General features: G+C 42.3%; 1 protein-coding gene and 1 long non-coding RNA gene across 2 annotated transcripts in view; both read right to left on the reverse strand.

Moving 5' to 3' along the window:
- Nucleotides 1-1,025: 1,025 nt before the first annotated feature.
- Nucleotides 1,026-17,197, reverse strand: part of LOC144506965 (uncharacterized) — a 521,793-nt gene continuing 505,621 nt past the window's right edge. Inside the window, exon 2 of the long non-coding RNA XR_013499991.1 lies at nucleotides 1,026-3,128. This is a non-coding gene — a long non-coding RNA (uncharacterized LOC144506965). The remainder of the gene's footprint in view (nucleotides 3,129-17,197) is intronic.
- The window catches only part of synj2bp (synaptojanin 2 binding protein), a 41,962-nt gene continuing 26,005 nt past the window's right edge, over nucleotides 1,241-17,197 (reverse strand). Inside the window, exons 2-4 of the mRNA XM_078233419.1 lie at nucleotides 12,725-12,861; nucleotides 9,361-9,456; nucleotides 1,241-7,057 (exon numbers count right to left, since the gene is read on the reverse strand). Of these exons, the coding sequence (XP_078089545.1) occupies nucleotides 6,941-7,057; nucleotides 9,361-9,456; nucleotides 12,725-12,861 (350 nt within the window). The 3' untranslated portion in view covers nucleotides 1,241-6,940. The remainder of the gene's footprint in view (nucleotides 7,058-9,360; nucleotides 9,457-12,724; nucleotides 12,862-17,197) is intronic.

Below are 17,197 nucleotides of genomic sequence, written 5' to 3' on the forward strand. Positions count from 1 at the left end.
GCTCTCATACTCCACAAACATATGTGGGTTAGGTTGATTGGCCATGTTAAACTGCCTGTTAGTATCAGGGGGATTAGCAGGGTAAATATGTGGGGTTACAGGTATAGGGCCTGGGTGGGATTGTTGCTGTTGAAGGCTCAATGGGCCGAATGGCCTTCTTCTGCACCATAGGATTCTTAAACCACCAATTTTGCTTACTGTATTCTCTCCCCACCCCCCAACCACCCTTTCGCAGTGGTGCTTTTCAGCAGGTCCAAGCATTCACCATTGCTGCACTTCTCTTGGATGCCAAGTCCAAACATGCAGAAAAGGTGGAAAACAAAAGATACTAGATAAGGGTGCTTCAGTAAGACCACAACTCGATTGACCACAATCTTATAGATTGGTGGAGCAGCTTTGCAGGGCCTTCTCCTAAATCCCAGGTGCCAATGGAAAAATTTGTATGAGGCTGCTTCAACAGGTTATGACATTAAGGAGTAACGTAAATATAGAAAACATGGAGGATACAGCATTTGAATAAGAAAAGCTATTTTATTACTGCTTTATAATGTTTTATCACCATTTCATATTTCAGGTAGGTTTTTATATCTGTAGTATTTTCCGGTTCACGCACTTTGCGGTTAGACATCTAATGTCATTCCACAATCTGACAAAGGAAAGGGGTGACCTGATAGAGGTGTACAAGATGTTGAGAGGTATAGATCGGGTGGATTCTCGGAGGCTTTTTCCCAGGGCTGAAATGGCTGCTACGAGAGGATACAGGTTTAAGGTGCTGGGGAGTAGGTACAGAGGAGATGTCAGGGGTAAGTTTTTCACTCAGAGGGTGGTGGGTGAGTGGAATCGGCTGCCATCAGTGGTGGTGGAGGCAAACTCGATAGGGTCTTTTAAGAGACTTCTGGATGAGTACATGGGACTTAATAGGATTGAGGGTTATAGGTAAGCCTATATATAAGCCTAGGTAGGTAGGGACATGACCGGCGCAACCTGTGGGCCGAAGGGCCTGTTTGTGCTGTATTTTTTCTATGTTCTATGTAATCCAGAAAATTCCTAAATCCGGAAGTGACTTGGACCCAAGCAAACCGGACCGGGAGATTATAGCTTAATAGCTTTTTCTTCAGAAGTGCTCAGGGAATTGTACAGGATTTCAACCAGTTTTGCAAGAGTTGTAAAAGATAGCATAATTCACTTTCAAGGTGGGACACACCAGTAAATAAATTAAGATCCTTTAAAGGAAAGCGAATATTTGACAAGTAACTTTATGAATAGCATTACAGTAACAGTTCCTTTTTCAGGGCATCTTCTGTACAGAATTACACATAAATAAAACATTTTATCTGGATACATTTCTGTTGCAGCAGTCATATAATTTTTGCCAAGCAAAAATTTCTGTTCAAAAGCTTAGACTGCATTAATAGTGATACAGGTTGGACCTTCATAACATGCTCATTAACATAAATGCAGTCATAAAGACTTTTTTTTTGAACCATTATGCAATTTTCAAAGTTAATTAGCAGCATTTCAAGCTGACACGGGATAACTCTATATAAAAATCAAACTTTATGGCCAAAATGACCACCTTGATTACAAATTTAGGCAACACATCGACAGAAAAAGATATGGTTTCATTAACACATAGATTGCACACATCAATTAAAAGTCAGTCCTGGCAGTTTCATTTTTACCTTTAGTAGAAAAAAAGTGAAGTTATATTGAAACAGATATTAAAACCTCATTAAAAAGAAATTCCTTCACTACCAAAGGCCTCATTTGGTATATTTACTACTGTTGGCACTGGGTCTGGAAAAACAAAGTTCCAGCACAGTTGGTGCATATAGATTTAGCAAAAGAGGCATAAAATCAAACTGAGATGAAGTTGCCAATGATCTGTTGCAACAAATGAAGGAGATTTATGTACTGATGTATAGCTCATATTATTCCAACATTGAAGGGTACAGTAATGAAACTAAAATCTCTGTTTGTGTGACTATTGTTGGTCCCTTGCAGCTCAAAACAAGTTCAGGATTAAAGCCTGGATAAAAGCAAATTACTGTGGATGCTGGAATCTGAAACCAAAAGAGAAAATGCTGGAAAATCTCAGCAGGTCTGGCAGCATCTGTAAGGAGAGAAAAGAGCTGACATTTCGAGTCCAGATGACCCTTTGCCAAAGCTGGCTTTGACAAAGGGTCATCAAGACTCAAAACGTCAACTCTTTTCTCTCCTTACAGATGCTGCCAGACCTGCTGAGATTTTCCAGCATTTTCTCTAAGCTTAGCATTAAACTGGCGACAAAGCGCTTCTGTCCAAAAACAAGTGTCATTATTGTTTTTTTTTAAAAGTACATCTACCAGATCAGTTATGGATTTTCCTGCAGGGTTTATTAGTTTAATACAAAATCATACACTTATTTTCCAAATTCAGTTTCCCATTTAGGGTCTGTGGCCTAAAAATCATCTTCATCACGACAACAGCTCTTGGAAGCCAAGATGCTGACAGGATATCAATGATGCTACAATTAAAACGGGAGAATTTAAGAAAATAAAAGGCATCAAGAAACAAAGATAGTATCAACATAAAAGGGTGGGGGTATACTGCTATCATAATGGTTATTGTTTTATAGAATTCGTACAGTGCAGCCAGGAGGCCATTCAGCCCATCAAATCTGCACCAACAACGATCCCATAGAGGCTCTATCCCTGTTATTGCATGTATTTACTCTGCCAATCCCCCTGATACTAATGGATAACTTATCATGGCCAATCCACCTAACTTGCGTATCTTTGGGGGTGTCATGTTTACTTCAACACTGAAAGCTCGATAACTCTTTACAGAGGACATGTATACCCCTGCCTACAATCTTCACCATTAGCAGAGGATTAAATGGCAGAAGATGCTGTACTGCAGCTGAGAACAGATCAGGCAGGAGTTAAGGCATCTACTTTGTAGAATCATAGAATTCCTACAGTGCAGGAGGCCATTCAGCCCATCGAGTCTGCACTGACTCTCAGACAGAACATCCTACCCAGGCGCGCCCCCCCACCCCTGCCCTATCCCCATAAGCCCATGTATTTACCTCACTAATCTCCTTAATCTACACATCTTGGGACACCAATTCAGCATGGCCCATTCACCTAACCTGCACATCTTTGGGAGTGTGGGAGGAAACCGGAGCACCCGGAGGAAACCCACGCAGACACGGGGAGAACGTGAAAATTCCACACAGTCACCCGAGGCCAAAATTGAACCCGGGTCCCTGACACTGTGAGGCAGCAGTGCTAACCACTGTGCCGCCGTTACAGTAAAGAACTTGTATATTTCCGAAAATAGTGATGTGTTGCTGAAGCTTTGCTTTCTCGGTAGTAATGCTTCAGCCAGAGTGGACTGAGCATCTAGGCACCTTTTCTTACATAGTATAAATTGATGCATTCATTTCAAATTCGCCATTCTTGTGTTTGCTCTGATGATCCCATGCCAGAAAGCTTCAGCAACGTATCTATCTTCTCAGGAATGTGCATGTCCTTTAATTAGATCAAGGTTCTATAACAGGGCCCTGTATATTCAGACAATGTAGTTACTGGTAGATTGTCACTTGTGAATGCATGATATGCTCATTTGAGTTTACAATTGGGTCAGGACCCTATCTACTGCTAAAATACACTTCATATCGAGAAAAATACTTGCGCATTCAAACATTATCACAGGAATGCATTAAGTATACATTTAAAAATGTCTCAATCAGGTTCCTTAAGAATTCCATTGTGAAGTAAGGCAAAATTCCTTTAACTACAACAAGCAAAACTTTGCTGATTTGCTATTCAAACTACACAATACCCAAATGTGGAAATGGATTGAAATTTCAATTGAGTTAAAATAAATGCACATTCTATTGGTCTAATGTGTACAATCCCAGATATCTCTGTAGATGGCATGGTTCTAGAATGTTGATCTGATTTGGGTTAAAGCAGGAAGGCAGCGTCATAAAAGCACACTCCCAATTAAATATTTGGTGCAATATTTGGATTTTCTCTTTAAAATACATTGAGATTTTTGAATTCAAACAAAGATTGCCAAATTCCCACAAATTATTTAACAGTAAATCATTATAAAGCAGACTTTGTCTAAAAATTCCACAACCAAAAAAAAATGTCAAGGTAGTCTCATGTCCGATCATCTTATGCCAGAAAAGTGCTGATATTTCAGTATTTCAATACCTACGCACTTTAACAAGGGACAAATTCAGGGTAAATCAATGTTGCCCATTTTCATGCATCCCTGAGTGATACTGCTCATAAAAAGTGGCAGCATATCACCCGTTCACTTCCCTCAAGGCTTGTAGAACTTGAAAAAGGAAAAAAATGGATTGTACTGAGCAGAAGCATGTTCCTGTTACCTGCCGCAGAGCATAGCTATTTGCTTTTTTCCAAACAAACTTGTAATTTAATCCCCAATTTGTACACTGCCAACAAAAGCAAGAGACACTTAAGTATTAAAAGACTGGGTGGTAGAGGGAGGGAGAATGTATACTATTTTAGGTCACAGGTAGTATTAATAACAATCACATTTTAGTTGTTGACACCTGCAGACATCGGATTGCAATGTTGCCTCAGCAGTTCAGTGGTGCAGCCAAAAAGACAATAGCACTTGGCAGGGGTTTTGGCAAATAAAGTCATGCCTTTATTCAGCTGGTTGGCAATGAGCCTTATAGTCTCTTCCAACTGGTACACCAGGTCAGTAAGGCCCAAAGACTCGTGCACAATCTTCATCATTGTTTGGTGACCAGCCAACGGAGGCGGTGTGACTCGAGAGCAGACTTAGCAATTGTATTAGCTTATTGCAACTTTTGACATGAAATATACCTGGCAGCCAAAGGTATGAAGTAAGGCAAAATTCCTTACTTCATACCAGAGTATTCATAGAATTCCTATAGTGTAGAAGGAGGCTATTTAGTCCATTGGGTGTGCACCGACAACAATCCCTCCCAGGCCCTATCCCCGTAACCCCACATATTTACCCTGCTAATCCCCCTGACACTAAGGGGCAATTTAGCATGGCCAATCAACCTAACCCGCATACCTTTGGGCTGTGGGAGGAAACCGGAGCACCTGGAGGAAACCCACGCAAACACGGGGAGAACGTGCAAACTCCATACAGACAGTCGCCCTAGGCCAGGATTGGACCCGGGTCCCTGACGCTGTGAGGCAGCAATGCTAACCACTGTGTCACCATGCTGCATGTTACATGCATACTTAGCTGTGCCAGCAGCAAATACGCAGCATTTATCTGAAGGAGGCACAAAGTGGTTGTGGTTATGGAATGTCCACATGTATGTACAGAACTAGCGACTGTGGGGTTTGTATAACATTAGTATTTAATGAGTCTGACTGACTAAAATATGACATAATCTGGAGTCTTTAAGAATCTGTTTATGGCGCCTACTTTATTACTCTGCAATAACCATTTTGAAAACCATTTAGCTTTGAAGGCAAGTTTACACACTGTTTTCAAGAAAGTTAAGAGTAAAATAAGCCTCTGTTATGGCTCTAACATTTGAATCCCTACCTTTGTTAGGTCCTTGCAGCATTGTGAAGTAAACCTACTAGGGCAGCAAAACTTCCAAATTGTAATATTAAGTTTATTTATTTGTGTCACAAGTAGGCTTACATTAACACTGCAAGGATGTTACTGTGAAAATCCCTTAGTAGCCACAGTCCAGCGCCTGTTCGGGTACACTAAGGGAGAATTTAGCATGGCCAATCCACCTAACCAGCATGTCTTTTTTTGGAGTGTGGAAGGAAACCGAAGCACCCCGAGGAAACCCATGCAGACACGGAGGAAAATGTGCTAACTCCACACAGACACTGACCCAAGCCGGGAATCGAACCTGGGTGCCTGCTGCTGAGAGGCAGCAGTGCTAACCACTGTGCCAACATGCCACCCATAGTACAGAACTTGTTAGAGAACTTTTACATGGGAATTAACTATTGCATAGTAGGGGTTTACATGAATTGAAAATACAGCATTCCACAACAGAACACATTTAAACTTGCCAATTAGGGAACATGATTATAGTATGCAAAATTACTGAAGTTATTGATTTCGAAATGCGGCAGTGAAGAAGCTGATGAAGACTGAAAACAAATCAAATAACACTTAGCACACTGTAAATCCTCATGCTGACATTTTGTTACAAGTTATTTCTGGTTTTCTTGTGCTTTGTCACAAAACAATCTCGTAAAAATTGCACTTTTGTAAATGGCTATAGTTAAGAATTGGAAATTTGCTAAGTGAATCGCGGTATCTTGTTTGGACCACACTGTTTTTAAGGTTTTAAAATAGTTTGTCGCCATTTTGAGGAATGTGATTTAATCCTAACACACAAATAGTGCAGGTGCCTTATTTACCAATAGACTTTTCCACGGTTTGAGCACGCTACTGACAGAAGCAATCGGCTGTTGAAAGATATGAAGTGTCAGAACATTGACAATTAAACCAGATTCTAAACACTTCTCCAGTGTATGAGAGCTCACACACCGAAATGTAATTTGTTCTCTAAAATTTTAACCCTTCATTTTTCATACCGTCCAGCTGTGAAATGTTGGCTTGAACGATCACCGCTGCAGAATTTTCCGAGTCCTGGCTTTAATAAATTTCCAGTGTATAGGTTGCACCGTCATTCATGTTTTATGTCCTAAAATTATGGGAGACCTTCATTGGCTTCTTCAGAAAAATCACACCCAGGAAATAAAAGGGAGAAAGTTGCAAAGCTTCACACTTATCACCTGCAGTGTGTAAAGACTCAGGCATTTTGCATATCTGCATTCCCTTTAAGATCCTCTAGTAGCTTACAAATTTCAACGTTAACATCTGGCTAAGCACACAAGCAGCAGAAAATAGTGTATTAAAAATTATTGCCCTACAGTCAAATACATCAATATTTGCATTTTCATAACCTACGATGATATTTCACGTATACAAACACTGCCAACACTGTTATACCCAGTGCTGCCAATACTAGTGGTGAGAAACCAGACACGTCGTTTTGATTATTCTTGGTTTTGACCTGAAAGAAAACATTAAATATATTAGTGGACTGGAATTGAACACGAAAACATCCAAAATATATTTTTAAGCTAAGAATCATAGAATCACTACAGTGCAGAAATAGGCCATTCGGCCCATCGAGCCTGCAACAACAACAATCCCACCCAGTCCCTATCCCCGCAACCCCATGTATTTACCCTGCTAATCCCCCTAACCTACAAACCTTGGGACACTGAGGGGCAATCTAGCATGGCCAGTCAACCTAACCTGCACTAAGGGGCAATTTAGCATGGCCAATCCACCTAACCCGCACACCTTTGGAGTGTGGGAGGAAAGTGGAGCACCCGGAGGAAACCCGCACAGACACGGGAAGAACGTGCCAACTCCACAAAGACAGTCACCCCAGGCCGGAATTGAATCCAGATCCCTGGCGCTGTGAGGCAGCAGTACTGACCACTGTGCCACCCCAGTGGGGCTTTCAAGATACATTCAAGTTTTCTAGGCTTCAATTTTATCACCATTTTGGGGGCCAACATGCCAATTATGCTTCCTGTTATCACGGTTTCTAAACTCACAGCAATCTGTGGCAGTGAACGCAGAGTCCAGTATGGCTTAAAAAAGTTGGTTGCTGAAACACTATTAGCTTTTGCGCAAAAAAAAACAAAACAGGCTGAAGTAAGCCTTAAATTCCCTCAATAAGGAGCCCCCAATTGTGTGTAAAGAGACTTATTGTTTCCTCAGAGGCCCAGTCTAAATCTGTGATACCTTGGCTGGTAAACAAATTTTCCCCAGTGGATCTGGAGTGCAATATGGGATTAAATCTAGTACAACTGCTTTGCCTTCATCTGTTTATTTTATGGTTTGGTTCTCCCACTTGGCCGCTAATGAATTTCCAATCACAGATCCATCTCAGCCACAGTCCAGCACTTGAGCATTGAAAAGAATGCTAACACTTTGGGAGTAACTTTCATCGCAGGGTACTTAAACCAGAACAAAAAACAAGAGCTGACTGGCAAGAATGATCAAGATAAATGTTTCTGTTCAACTGAAGGCCCTAGTCCATATTTTTAATGTTGCTTCATTTTTAATGTTTAATGTTGCTGATAGAAAAAATAGATCCTTATCCCTGAATTTACATCGACAAAATATACTTAAAATGTGCATCAAAGATGACCATGCATGAGATATGGGAAGTAGTAAGGATGCTTTTTGTTTGATAATCGCCAGCTATCTGAACTGCAAATGCCGCCAATACTGAATGTAAGAAATAGGAGGGGACCGGGCCGCGCGGCTCTGAGAGGGCGGGGCCGTATGGCCCTGCCATTCAAGAGGATCATGGCTGATCTTCGACCCCAAATTCACTTTCCAGGCCAATTCCCACATTCCTTGATTCCCTTAAAAGTCTCTAAACTTAAACATCGACTACAAACAACTGAGCATGCACAGCCCTCTTCAGGTAGAAAATTCCAAAGTTTTCCCATTCCTTGAGTGACAAAATTTCTCTTGGTCAGAGCCCGAAATGGACAGCAATGATCCTGAGACTATAACTCCTTGTTTTGGATTCTGGAGGGGAAACAACCTTTAAGCATCTCCCCTGACACGTTGCTTCAAATTTTATATGTTTCAATGAGATGACCTCACCTGCTTCGAAACTCCATTAGAATAAGCCCAGTCTACAAACCTTTCCTCATACAATAATATTAAGATTAATACGTATTGACCTCAATGGAGAGTTCGAAGAATTTGCATTTAAATAGTGAATTTGCTGATTTTAGGACGTCCCAAAATACTTTACAACCAATTAAGCACTTGTGCAGTCACTGTTTTGCATTTCCTGCAACAGCCAATTTACACACAGCAAAGTCCCACACAGAGTAATGAGGCAATGACCGGATCATCTGCTGTGGTGATGTTGGCTGATAGGTAAATATTGAATAGGACACTGGGGCTACTCCCTTGCTCTTCTTCGAAAAGCATGTTATGGGATCTTTCACATCCGTGGTTTAATCTCACCCGAAAGATGACACCTGTGACTGTGCAACACTCCCGTGTCTTGAATCAACAGTCCTCCGAGTCAGTGGCAAGAATACCACCATCAAGCCAAGGCTAAATCAGTATCTAACAAGTCATTACTTGCAGTGTTGCCTCAGTGAGTGTCTACTTAAGATAGATGATTCAAAAAAATGTCAACACTTCCAAACGGCGTGCCAAAATATCAAAGGCCCCACAGATTTCTTGCAAGTGGCACCAGTGAATTTGAGGGAATTGGGAAGTACAAGTTGAGCTAACCAACGCACGGACTTAGTGGCGCGCACACTTTACCTTTTTTAAAACCAGTAGTGTCACCTCATCACCAGAATTTCTAAATATTTCCACAGCTTCCTGATGAGTCAAGTTGCAGAGTTCTCGCCCATTGATCTAGTTGACAAAGGGAAATTTATTGTATAAGACGAGGTTAGGAAGCGACTAATACAAATCTAAGCACAGTTCTGTGGCTGCAAAGAGGTTCAGATGTCTAATGCAGCAAAACACATTGCATTATCCAAAAGATTACTCATCTTCAATCACAATACCAGCCTGAAATTACATTCAATCATTCGGGCAGGGGGACCGACTTGAATTGTTTCCATTTGAGTCAGATCAGCAGCACTTAATTTGGTATTCAACTATACAGAAGGCCCAAAGTTTAATTTATTCACTGTTGGGCGAACTAATTCCAGTCAGAGCAAGTATAGGAAATGGCCTCAATGCCTTTGATCATTACTGATGGGTTTACCAGAATTAGTTCCCACTTCTGAATGCTATGCAGTGACACCTGTTGAGTGCTGCAGTGACGCTCACCATGATCAAACTGTTTGCCAAAATGTATTGTCTAGATTCATCACTTGGGTAAAGCAACAAAGGCCTCAAGGCACTGTTGGTGGTTCACAGTGGTTAGCAACAAGTCATCAGCTACACAAAGGAGGTGCTTACACTGAGCACCAGTCTCTGCCACATTTTCTGCTGAAATACTCCAATGCTCTTAGAGGGATGCAAGCACACACCTTGGACAAAAGTGCCAACCCCTGCCAAGCTACAAAATTATAGAATGGTCACAGCATAGAGCCATTCAGCCCACTATGTCTGTGCAGGCTCTCTGCAAGAGAACCTCACTTAGTCTCCCTCTTCTGCCCCTTCCCTGCAGCCCCACAATTTATCTCTCTCTCTCTCTCTCCAGATGTTTATCCAATTACCCTTTGAAAGCCCAAAATTGTGTCTGCCTCCATCACACTCGCCAATAATGCCTTCCAAAACCTAACCAGTCACTGCGTAATATAGTTGTTCCTCATTTTGCTGCTGGTTCTTTTGTAATTCAACTTATATCTGGCTCTTGACCCTTCTGCCAATGGGAACAGCTTCTCCCTTTCCACTCTGTCTCGAATCCTGATGATTTTGAAAACTTCAATCAAATCTCCTTTCTCTTCAAATAAAACAAACCCAGCATCTCCAATCTATTTATGTAACTGGCGTTCCTCAGCTCTGAATCTATTCTTCTCTCTCTAAAGTGTACACATCCTTCTGAAAACGTATGGCTCAGAATCGGACAAGATACCCCAGTCGAAGCTGCACCAGTGTTTTATATTATAGAAGTCCAGTATAACTTCCTCGCTTTTGTACTCCATGCCTCTATTTTTAAAGTCCAGAATCCCATTGGTTTTTAAGTCATTTTCTAATTCACCTTAAATGATTTGTGCACACTCTGAGTTAGGTAGTCCATCAGGCTGAGCAGATTACGCAGGGGCGAGGGAAGGATTTTTAAATTGGCCCCAACAGAATATTGGATTATCCATCTATTATACACCTCTCCCACAAAATTGGTGGAAGGAAAGAGAGAGGAACATAACAGCTAGCTGATCCAGTATCACCCATGTTGCAAAGTTGAGTAGAGCAATTGTAGATTGAGAAGTAGGAAGTTAGAATTTGGTGTTTGTGAAATTATAAAAAATGTACAATGCTCGGGGGTGGGGGTGGTGGGGGGGGGGAGCATTGCACGGTCCTGTTAAAAAGTGGTGCTTTTTTATGTGCTTAGAGATTTGAAAATGCAAGTACACAGAGAGCCCAAAATGAAACATTAGTATCGAAAGACCAAGCGGCACTTTTTACCAAGACAACAGGCTTTTGAATTTAGTCAGTCAATTTGAATCAGGCACTTAGATACCGAAAACCTATTAAATTTAAATCTGATGGTTTTGACAACCTAGAACCAATCCTATTGTGGGAAATATTGATATGTCATCACGGGTATAAAAGAGGGGGGGGGAAGTGGGGCAAAAGGGAGAGCAACTGCCACCTGCCAGAGTTCAGCTCGAGAGAGAGAATCGCTGGCTCTCATAGCTTCATCCGTGTTAGAGAAAGCACCATCTAGATAGCAAAGATACCAAAGAACAAATTTCCAGACAGAAGAATCAACCGAGAAGGCCCAGAATATTCCAGAAGACACCAACCCTGGTTGTAATTTTGAGAGTGACTAAATTCTATTTTGTTAATGATTGGGAATTGTATTTATCTGAACAGCACTCCATTCAAATGAATCAACCGAGAAGGCCCAGAATATTCCAGAAGACACCAACCCTGGTTGTAATTTTGAGAGTGACTAAATTCTATTTTGTTAATGATTGGGAATTGTATTTATCTGAACAGCACTCCATTCAAATCTTATTTTATTTGGGAATCGTTAATAGTTTGAAGAGATTTATTCGGTTTGTTAACAGTTTAGTTAATTTGTTCACTGTTAATTAGATAAATAAATTGTTGTGTGTTGATTTTAGAGTGGATGCCAGGGATTTATTTCGTACTTAACCACTAGAAGTTGCTGAAGAGCAGGTCGCACCACTTCACACACACTTTTTACAGATTATAAGGCGAGGTATTCCTCTTTGGGTGTTCCGGTGTTAGTTCTCGGGGGGGAGAGGAGGAGGAGGGGGGGGCGGGGAGAGGAGGAGGGCGGGGGAGAGGAGGAGGGGGGAGAGAGGAGGAGGAGGGGGGGATAGGAGGAGGAGGGGGGGATAGGAGGAGGAGGGGGGGATAGGAGGAGGAGGGGGGGATAGGAGGAGGAGGGGGGGATAGGAGGAGGAGGGGGGGATAGGAGGAGGAGGGGGGGATAGGAGGAGGAGGGGGGGATAGGAGGAGGAGGGGGGGGATAGGAGGAGGAGGGGGGATAGGAGGAGGAGGGGGGATAGGAGGAGGAGGGGGGGATAGGAGGAGGAGGGGGGGATAGGAGGAGGGAGGGGGATAGGAGGAGGAGGAGGGGGGGATAGGAGGAGGAGGGGGGGATAGGAGGAGGAGGGGGGGAGAGGAGGAGGAGGGAGGGGGAGAGGAGGAGGAGGGGGGGGGAGAGGAGGAGGGGGGGAGAGAGGAGGAGGGGGGGAGAGGAGGAGGGGAGGGGGAGAGGAGGGGGGGGAGGGGAGGGAGGGAGGAGGAGGGGGGGGGGGGAGAGGAGGAGGAGGGGGGGAGAGGGGAGGAGGAGGAGGGGGGGAGAGAGGAGGGAGGAGGGGAGGAGGAGGGGGGAGAGGAGGAGGGGGGGGGGGAGGAGGAGGAGGGGGGGGGAGGGGGGGGGGGGGGGGGGGAGAGGAGGGGGGGGCTTTATATCACCGCTTGTACACTATGCTCAATGGTGCGCTCATTATATGCATGTTAGATGCCTTACTGCTAAGATTTGGTCTTGTTCCTTCAAACGCCCGTCAAGAGCTGCGGGTCCATCTTCTTTAATTTTGGTTACATAGATTGCACTATCGTTACAAAAGTGCTGGTGGTCGGTTCCTCCAATAATATTGAATCCCAGCCCTACAGAAAGAAAAAAAACAAGGCCACAAATAAACTCAGTCAACAGGGCAATTAAAATTGTACCAGTGACTATTGCACCAAATAATTCTCAAATAAATCGCGCATTTGCAATAATCTGTATTTCTTCAATAAAGAGGTAACATCTTTGAACAGGACATTTGCATTGTGGAATAGGCTAAATCTATTCTAAGTGTGCAGAACAGTTAAAATAAAATCCTCATGGCAAACTCCAACAATAATGAGCAAAAGGAACAAGCACTATTCAGGCAATATCCGACATTGGATTGTTTTTGTTCCAGGAAGATTAAAGCCCATTCACCTTTTTGAAGCATTTGAATATTTAAGATCCTTAGTCCAGCCATTAGCTAACAGCCCAGCTTTGATTGTCTGGAGTGAACAGAGCAAATCTCTTTGAAAATTGAAAAATTATAACAACAAAGCGGGGAAGTGTAAATTGTTGGGTGAATTCAATTTTAAATCAGGCACAGAAAGGGAAAGAGGGAGAGAATAGATTAAGAAAAAAAACTTGCATTCATGTAATTGCTTTTTCACAATGCCTCAAAGTTCTTTACAAAGAAATATTTTATTGAAGTATCGTCACTGTCATAACGTCGAATGCACAGCGACCGTCCACAAATAGAAACCCAATAATGCTCAGATAATCCGTTCAACGTTGTTTGAGTAATTAATATTGGTTAGGACACCCCTGCTCTTCTGCGAAAGAGGTTCATAGAAACTTACGTCCGCCTGAGAGCAGACAAGGCCTCAGCTGAATGTCACATCCAATAGATGGCATCTCCCTCAGTACTACAATGCATTCTCAGCTTTATTTTTGTACTCAAGTCCTGGACTTGAACCGTGGCTGACACTTAGAGTAAAAGATTTTTTTTATTTTTAAAAAAAGCTTAAATTTGACATTTTAAAGTTCCAAACAATTAGGAATGAGGTGGCATACTTCTAATAGTTAATTTGCAATGTTCAAGAGGTTGATGGTAAAAATGGACAATTATCATATCATTAAAAGGGTACTGTGCTTGTAATGAAAATACTTAGTTGTGCAGTGATTCATTTATGCTCCCGTGCAAATACAGCAACTTCCCAATATTCAAACATCAATGAAGAAACAGGCAACAGGATGCCATTTGTGAAACCAGCAGTGTAACTGAGACAGCAACTTTTGGATATTGGCACTTAACTGCACTGCTGCCTGAAGTTGATCTTTATACATTACATATTTACACATTAGCAGTGTTAAGAATTCCGAACAAAAGTCATATTGGACTCAAAACATTAACTTGGTTTCTCTCTCCACAGACGCTGACAGACCCGCTGAGGTTTTCCATTACATTTTGGTTTTATTTCAGATCTCCAGCATCGCAGTATTTTGCTTTTATTTGAACACAAGAGATTGGTGCATTACATAAGTGAAAACACTGGTTCACCAGAGAATACGCTGCCTGGTATAGCTCCCTCATTCGAAACCACAACTTGTGATTGATGCAATTCCTCTACACAATGACAGCTGCAAAGCAAATACAGCAAAACACAAACTACAGACATCTCACAGATGTACATCAGCTGTTCTCAAGAAGCAACTATCAGTACCTATCAGTTGCAACAATGCAAAGATTTCCCTGCCCATATACCAACATTCAGCTCTATTCTCAAAGCTTACAAAGTCTGAAATTGAAAATCCCTGTTTCAATTCGCTCATTTGGAGCAAAGTATACCTTCAGTAATGAACTGTATTTTTTTGGTTTGATATTGTAAAAATCTCCACCGTGCCGAGGCGACATGGTGGCACAGTGGTTAGCACTGCTGCCTCTCAGTGCCAGGGACCCGGGTTCAATTCCAGCCTCTGGTCACTGTCTGTGTGGGGTTTGCAAATTCTCCCCGTGTCTCTGGGTGTTTCAGTTTCCTCCCACAGTCCAAAGATGTGCGGGTTAGGTGGATTGGCCATGATAAATTGACTCTTAGGGGGACTAGCTGGGGTAAATGCATGAGGTTATGGGGATGGGGCCTGGGTGGGATTGTGGTCGATGCAGACTCAATGGGCCAAATGGCCTCCTTCTGCAATCTGAAAGATCTCTGAAAGAATGGGACTCCACAGTTTTTTTACATTGTTTGCTTCTGGGCCAGAGGTTAACTGGCACTATATTAACTATTATCTAGTTCTTAGAGAGGTACTTGCATTTATTTACCAGACTGAACTTTCTGTGGCAAGTATAATGGCCAACTAATGGGCAAAACTGCAAGTTCTTAAAATTAACAAGCAGGCCAGGAGTGAGATGCTACTTGTGTGAAGAAAACTGCGGAACAGCTTAAACCAACTAGCAAGTTTTTACAGATCTGTAATATATGGCACTTTGCATATTAATAACACCGTTTGTCATTGACATGCTGTTATTTTTTCAGAAAGATCCAGCCCCGTATTACACAAAATCTACCTGAAAGGGACACAGTTTAACTTCATCAGGAAAATACATTGTGCATCCATGACTTGTTACCTTATAAAACAATACATCTAAATATGTAGCTCATAGGGTATCGCTCACAAGCAGTCAGGTATTAGGAAATTATTTAATTGTAAATAATTACATTAATTAATGCATAGAATTACACAGGAGACAGCACAGAAACAAACCATTCAGCTCAATAAGTCCATGCCACTGTTAATACTCCATGATTTGATTTATTGTCTCGTGCATTAGTATAGTGAAAAGAATTGTTTCTTGCGCTCTATACAGACAAAGCATACTGTTCATAGAGCAGGAAACAAGAGAATGCAGAATGCAGTGTTACAGTCATAGTTAGGGTGTAGAGCAAGATCAAATTAATGCAAGGTAGGTTTTATTTGTTCATGGGATGTGGGCATCACTGGCTGGGCCAGCATTTACTGTCTATCCCGGAGGGCATCTGAGAGTCAACCGCATTGCTGTGGCTCTGGAGTCACGTGTAGGCCAGACCAGGTAAGGATGGCAGATTTCCTTCCCTAAAGGACATTAGTGAACCAGATGGGTTTTTCTGACAATCGACAATGGTTTCATGGTCATTAGACTTTTAATTCCAGATTTTTATTAAATTCAAATTTCACATCTGCCGTGGTGGGATTTGAACCCAGGTCCCCAGAGCATTACTCTGGGTCTCTGGATTACTAGTCCAGCGACAATACCACTATGCCCAAGGTCAGAAATGATAATTTTCATTGATGATTACACAATATTCAGCACCATTCACAACGTCTCAGATACTGAAGCAGTCCGTGTCCAAATGCAGCAAGACCTGGACAATATCCAGGCTTGGGCTGACAAGTGGCAAGGAACATTCATGTCACACAAGTGCCAAGGAATGACCATCTCCAGCAAGAGAGAATCTAAACCATCTCTCCTTGACATTCAATGTCATTATCATCACTGAATCCCCCAGGAAAAACATCATGGGAGTTACCACTGACCAGAAACTTAACTCAACAGGTCACACAAACACTCTGGCTACAGAGACACATGAGAGACTGTGAATTCTGCAGTAACTCATCTCCTGACTGCCCAAAGCCTGTCCACCATCCACAAGATACAGGTCAGGAGGGAATACACTCGACTTGTCTGGATAGGTGTGGCTCCAGCACCAAAGAAGCTCAACACTGCCCAGGCATTAGCAGCACACTTAATTGGCATTTCAACCACAAGCATTCACTAGCTCTACCACTGACGCACAGTGGCAGCAATGTGTACCCTCTGCAAGATGCAGTGCAGGAACAATTCAAGGCTCCTTCGACAGAACCTTCCAAGCACAGCCACACCATCCAGAAGTAAAAGGGCAGCAGATGTATGGGAGCACTACCAGGCAGAAGTTCCCCTCCAAGCCACTCATCATCCTGACTGGGAAATATATCGCCGCTCCTTGCTGCTGCTGGGTCAAAGTCCTAAAACTCCCTCCCTAACAGCATTGTGGATGTGTCTATACCACATAGACGACAGCTCACCAAGGGCAATTAGGAATGGGCAATAAATGTTGGCCTAGCCAGTGATACCTACATCCCATGAACAAATAAAAAAACAATTTGCACCATTTTATGGGTGAAGAAATTATTTCTGAATTCCTTATTGGATTTCTTGGTGACCATAATGTTATTGGCCTCTAGTTATGTTCTTTCCCACCAGAGGAAACATTCTCTCTAAATCCACTCTATCAAAATCTTTCAGAACTTTCAACACCTTATGAAGTCACTCTCAACCTTCTTTGCTCAAGAGACCCAGCCTGTCAATCCTTTCATGATATATATACCCAATGCATCCCTCCTTACAAATCTTCTCTACAGCCTCGCCTGATGTGACCA

Source organism: Mustelus asterias, chromosome 18 (genome assembly GCF_964213995.1).
Source record: "Mustelus asterias chromosome 18, sMusAst1.hap1.1, whole genome shotgun sequence".
Taxonomy (NCBI): Eukaryota; Metazoa; Chordata; class Chondrichthyes; order Carcharhiniformes; family Triakidae; genus Mustelus; species Mustelus asterias.